Source organism: Pteropus medius, unplaced genomic scaffold (assembly GCF_902729225.1).
Source record: "Pteropus medius unplaced genomic scaffold, Ma_sr-lr_union100, whole genome shotgun sequence".
NCBI classification, from domain to species: domain Eukaryota; kingdom Metazoa; phylum Chordata; class Mammalia; order Chiroptera; family Pteropodidae; genus Pteropus; species Pteropus medius.
This window is the reverse complement of record NW_024352947.1, coordinates 2487653-2493652: the sequence shown is the minus strand read 5'-3', so window position 1 is coordinate 2493652 and position 6000 is coordinate 2487653. Positions and strand designations below refer to the sequence as shown.

The following is a 6000-nucleotide window of genomic DNA, read 5'->3' as shown; positions in this document are numbered from 1 at the left end:
CACACTGGTGTTTCGTGAACACTCAGGTATTTTTTGTTTGTTTTTGCCACTATTTTAGAGATGAAAAAGCTTTTTATCAGTGTTCTCACTCTTCCAGACAGGGCTTCTGCTAGAGCAGGTGTAACACCTTAGTGCGAATTAGACAGAAGCCCTCCACCCTGGAGAGAGCCTCCTCAGCGGAGCTTGACATAAGGAGCTTGGCATATGCAAAAGCACTTTCCTGCCAATTAGAAAAGGCCTTCCCTTTGGGCAGGGCTAGGTCTGCAGAGCACAGGCTGCATTTTGGCCCTGACTCTCCATCTCGACTGGGTGTCTCTGTGTAGTGAATGAACTACTAAATGACATGTAACTGTTCTGTCATTTCTTGCTGTTAATAAAAGGAAGGAAACTTAGTCTCTACTGCCTCTGTTGGTAGCACAGAGTCCCAGCACCTTGTGCCTTATAAATAAATAGGTTTCTAAAATTACCATTAATTTTTTGGGGGCTGCTCTAAAAATCTGTTTATAATTCAAAGTTAATGATTTTCTCAGTAGTTATGGTGCTACACATCTATACCAGTTTAATTTGTTTCAGAGTCAGAGTTAATATAATTTTTCAACAGTTTGTTGATACACTTCTTCCTCACCATTTTTCATTTACTGAGTATTTACCATGTGCTAAGCACTGTATTAGGAATTGAGACTTTAATGTTAGGGCCTGGTCTCCATCCTTAAGTGGCCTATACTCTAAGTGAATGACACAGTTGCCTAAACCCATTATTTAAATAAAGTGTCGTAGTGTTTTCCGTGAGACAGAAATGTCTGTGATGCTGTGAGCACAGGACGTCTTCTTTCGTAGCTGGTTTGTGAGCCCGTGGCCCGGATTGACTGCCATGCACATCCGATAAGGCCGTGTTGATGGTTTGGTCCCTGGAAGAGGGAGAACAGCTTTTCCTGTACGGAATACTGGAAGCTCCCTTATTTTTCACCAACTATTTAAATGTTTGAACTTGAACTCCTTATTTCAGTCTGATGCCCTCACGTCTGGTTGCCTGTTCTCTGATTGCTGTGCTGATCTGGGGAGCTCTGCGGCTCGACAGCCTGTGCTGGGGTCTCGTCCCTCTATGTACTAGGCCTGGGATCTTGGACCATTTACTTAGACTTCGTTCCTCAGTTTTCTTACCAACAGAATGGGAGCAGTTATACCTATCTAATAAGGTTGTTGTGAAGATTATATGTTTGACACTTGAGCCTGATTAAATGTTTGTTGCTACTGTTTATTATCAAGCTAGGCCTTCGCGAAATGATACATAGTTGACCCTCGATTGAACAACGTGGGTTTATACACGGATTTTTTTCAGTCAGTACTGTAAATGTATTTTCTCTTTATGATTTTCTTAACATTTTTCTCTAGCCTTTATTGTAAGAATACAGCATATAATATTCTGTATAGAATATACAGTGTAGTATGTAACACAGTAAAACCTGTGTAATACAAAATTTGTGTTCACCGACAGTTGATATTACCGGCTATTACCATAAGTTTTTGGGGAGTCACAAGTTAGACATGGATTTTCAGCTGTTCTGGGGGTTGGCGCTCCTAACCCCCATGTTTTTCAGGGGTCAGCTGTAGTACCTAATAGCATAAGATCGCCACCTCTTTTTTTCTCATATTTTAGGAAAAAAAATTATACAACTAAACTAATAACTAATAGTGTTGAATAAAGTATGATATGTGAAACATCAAGTAATTTAGCCTGGGAAATTATTTAATAAAAATTTCAATGAATCTGCTTAGGGACTGAGGTTTTGTATAAAGTAGGCAACTGTTTAGATTACTTGTGATAAAAAGGAATTCATGCATCGATGAGCTTGTGTTGTTTGATTTTTGTGTGTGTGCATGGCTAATTAAATTTATGATCTCTAGGTTACATTTAGACACGATTCTTCAACGGTAGAAGTTCAGGATGACCACATAAAGGGCCCACTAAAGGTAATTCATTTATTTACTCATTAATTCTAGTGCATCCCTGGGAAACAGTAATTATGTTTGGTCATTTCTTTTTATTTCTTGGCTAATTTGTTATTGAGTTGATAAATACATAATTCTCTCTCTATAGATTAATAGAAAAAAAGCAGATTGAATGTTCAGTAAAACCTGTGTTCAGGAATGAGATGAACATCAAGGGAGCATCGACTGCTTTTTATTTACTCATCTGTTTCAGTTTCACGTACTAAAATTGTAGACTTTTTGGGAAGGGCACCATAGCTGAGGGGTTAGAGCACTGGTCTTGTAAAAATTATAGATTTTCCAGAAATTTGCATTTATGTTTTCTCATTGGCCAGTGAACCAAGAGCTGCTTTACTTTCTACTGGTGAGCAGGGTAAAGGGAATATATGGGTAACCACTGTGTATGCCCTTTGGCCCTTTTGAAAGTCTGAAAATGGACATTGGCCTGGCTGGGTGAATTTTTAGAAATGCTAATGGAATGAAGAAGCATTTGTAGATGCAAGAAAAATCCTTCACTGATGAAATTGTACTTTTCAGAGAGAGAGATAGATGTGTGTATCTACCAGTTTTGTTTGTGATTCATTTTAAAGCTTTTAATTGGATCCTCAGGGCATTGGTTCCTTGCATGTATGTATAGTAGGTACCATGGAGGACTAAAACTTTTTTTTACCTTGCGTTTAAAAATTATTTTCCACTATTTGTATTTCGTTGGTGCCATCTTTAACGTACATGCACAGGTGCATCCAAATTTATCGCTTGGAGGGACAAAAGGACAGAAACTCGTACACTTAAATGACATTAGCCACCGTTTATTTAGCACTTAGTATGTGCTAGTACTGTCACGTCTTTTGCACATAGTATTTTACATAATCCTCATAACAGCTCCTTACAGAAGAGGAAACTGAAGGAGGTAAAGTAATCTGTTGAAGATCTCGCAGCCAACAATGGCTGAACCAAAACTCTGATAGATTCACAGCCTGTAATGAAGCATTGTGCCCCCTGAATGTTCAGAGCACATACACCTCTGGGCCTTATTTGTGTTTCTGCCTCATAGCATAGTCCTTCGCTGCCCGACTGCCCTGTTTTAAACAACCTGATACAGGCCAGCAGGTACCACCTACAAAAAAATACTCAGTGTTGGGAAGGGATAGAAAAATCAACTACTTCGTATCTTCAGACATCTTTCTCTCCGACTGTTCCAGCCTCTTTGATTGTGGCATAATTGGTTTATTTTACTTGTTTGCTTTTTCTTATTAAATTTTTCTTTATTTGTGATTAGGGATTAGGAATATTTTGATTTCGACATAGGCAGGTGTATTAAATTGTGGTCTCAAGATTGTTAAAATAATTTTCTTGTCTATAGATTTTTCGTTATAGATTTTTGAATTGTTCCCTAATATACTTACTTCGTAGCTTTCCATCAGCTGATTGATACAAAGTGTCAGCATTTGTATAAATGTTTCTCTTAAAGGAAATAAAAGTAGTGGTCATTTTATCTAAATTGACTTGTAATGTGTTCACATAAAAATAATACCTAGACTGCTTGAATATTAAATTAAAAATTGTACCACGTATTTATTAACTATAATCAGGTAATGAAAGTTGTTAATTCTCCTGATTTTCCTTTCCCCTTTTGGGCATTCTGTGGGCCTAACAGTCTCTTCTCTGGACAAGTTTATTTTGTTATTACTATAAAGACCGTATTCATTTTATTTTTATTGAGGTATAGTTGACATATCACATTATATTAGTTTTAGCCGTACAACATTATGATTCTATATTTGTATTGAGAACTGAACACCACAATAAGTACAGTTGACATCCATCGCCACACAGTTAAAAAATATATTTCCTTTTTTTTCTTGTGATGAGGACTTTTAAGATTTACTGTGAGCAATTTTCAAATAAGTGACATAGTGTTGTTGACTGTAGTCACCATACTGTACATTACATCTTCATGACAACTTATTTCGTAATTGGAGTTTGTACCTTTTGACCCTCTTCACCCACACTACCCCCTTCCAGCAGCCACCAATACGTTTTCTGTATCTGTGAGATGGATCTTTTTGGTTTGTTTTTTAGATTCCAAATGTAAATGGTATCAAATAGTATTTGTCTTTCTTTGGCTGACTTATTTCATTTAGCATAATGCTCTCAAGGTCTAACCATGTTGTCACAAATGGCAGGATTTTCTTCATTTTTATGGCTAAATAATTACACACACACACACACACACACATCACGTTTTTAAAAATCTGTTCATCTGTCAATGGATACAGGTTGCTTCCATGTCTTGGCTATAATAAATAATGTCACTGTGAACATGGGGTGCCCATATCTTTTCAAATTAGCATTTTAATTTTTTTCACATAAATACCCAGAAGCAGAATTGCTGGATCCTATATGATAGCCCTATTTTTAATTTTTCAGGGAACCTCTATACTGTTTTTTTTTTTAAGTGGCTGCATCAATTTACCTTCCCACCAACAGTGTGCAAGGGTTCCCTTTTCTCCACAACCTCGCTGACTTATTTTTTTTTCAGATAATGGCTGTCCTGATAGGTATGAGGTAATACCTCCTTATGATTTTGATTTACATTTTTCTGATCAGTAATGATGATCTTTTCATGTACCTGTTGCACTTTTTTTACCGGCTAGCTTCCTGTTTTTGTTGTTTGCCGTTGAGCTCTGTGAGTTCTTTATATATTTGGATATTAACCTGTTATCAGATTTGCGTTTTGCAGCTACTTCCTCCCATTTAGTAGGTCGACTTTTCATTTTGTTGATAGTTTCCTTTGCTGTGCAGAAGGTTTTAGTTTGACGTAGTTATAGAGACCATGTAAGTGTAACTCAGCATGTTCTTGATCAAACAAAAAATATTTTAAATGGTTGTTATTAGTGTTAAGTTCTGACTCTTAAGGAGACTTCGGAGTTCTTTCTTTATCCCTACTCTTCCCAGCCTTATTTGGATAATAGAGGTAATATGGGGCAAGGACAGTCGGTTTCACATACGGTGGTTCTGGTTCTAAGAGTGCGGTCCAGTGACCCCAGGGGGTTCCCAAAACCCTTTAGGACTGTTTTCATGATAATAACTTAGATATCATTTACCTTTTATTTTCACTGAATATATAAAAACACTGGTGGATAAAACTGCTGGTACTTTAATACAAATCGAATCAGTAATTATTTTATCCTTTACACCATGCACTCAACTAAATAAATAAAGCCAGGTTTTGGTTTACTTCTAAAAGTTTTTCTAACCTTTTAAAATACTGTAGGTCGGAGCTGTTGTAGAAGTGAAGAACCTCGATGGTGCCTATCAGGAAGCTGTTATCAATAAATTAACAGACGCGAGTTGGTATACTGTAGGTAAGGAATAAATCTTGTAAAAATATTTTCAAAGCTAATACAGCGAAAGCGAAGTTTCCTTGATTTACTTTGTCTTAATGCTGTAGATGTTGTTACTGTTAATGGTTTTTATCTTTCCAGATACTTAAAAAAATTATTTCATTAATATGTGCGTAACATAATTTGAAATCATTTAGTATATGTATTATAGAATTGGATTTTAAGCTTCGTTCACTTCAAAGTGTATCTTAGAGAAATTTCTGTTTTTATCTTAACTATTTTTAAATGTACATTTCAGTGTGTTGTGCAACAGGTAAATTTCTTTTAACTATTATATTGCATAATCGTTGCATAATATTTGATATTATGATATTTGATACTGTAACTTTCTTTTACCAATGATGTTTCAGTTTTCTTGCTCTTACAGTAAATGCTGGATTAAATGTCCAGTATTCTTATATTTCCCTAGTGTATGGGTTGAGAACCAGGCATAGATGGAAATAAAATGTACTTTTAAACTTTAGTCGGTAATGAAAACCACCTTCCCCCAAAACTATTAATTTTTAATTTACAGTCCCATGAACAGTATATGAGCATTTCTCTTTTCCCAGCCCTTGTCATATTTGATAGTAGTGATCTTTAAAAGTTTTTGCTCATCTGGACA

At 36.1% G+C, this 6000-nt stretch overlaps 1 protein-coding gene across 1 annotated transcript in view; it reads left to right on the top strand.

Annotated features, from left to right (window-relative positions):
• Window positions 1-6000, top strand: part of ARID4B (AT-rich interaction domain 4B) — a 115581-nt gene that overhangs the window by 47895 nt on the left and 61686 nt on the right. Inside the window, exons 4-5 of the mRNA XM_039850349.1 lie at window positions 1906-1971; window positions 5267-5357. Coding sequence (XP_039706283.1) covers window positions 1906-1971; window positions 5267-5357 — 157 coding nt within the window. The remainder of the gene's footprint in view (window positions 1-1905; window positions 1972-5266; window positions 5358-6000) is intronic.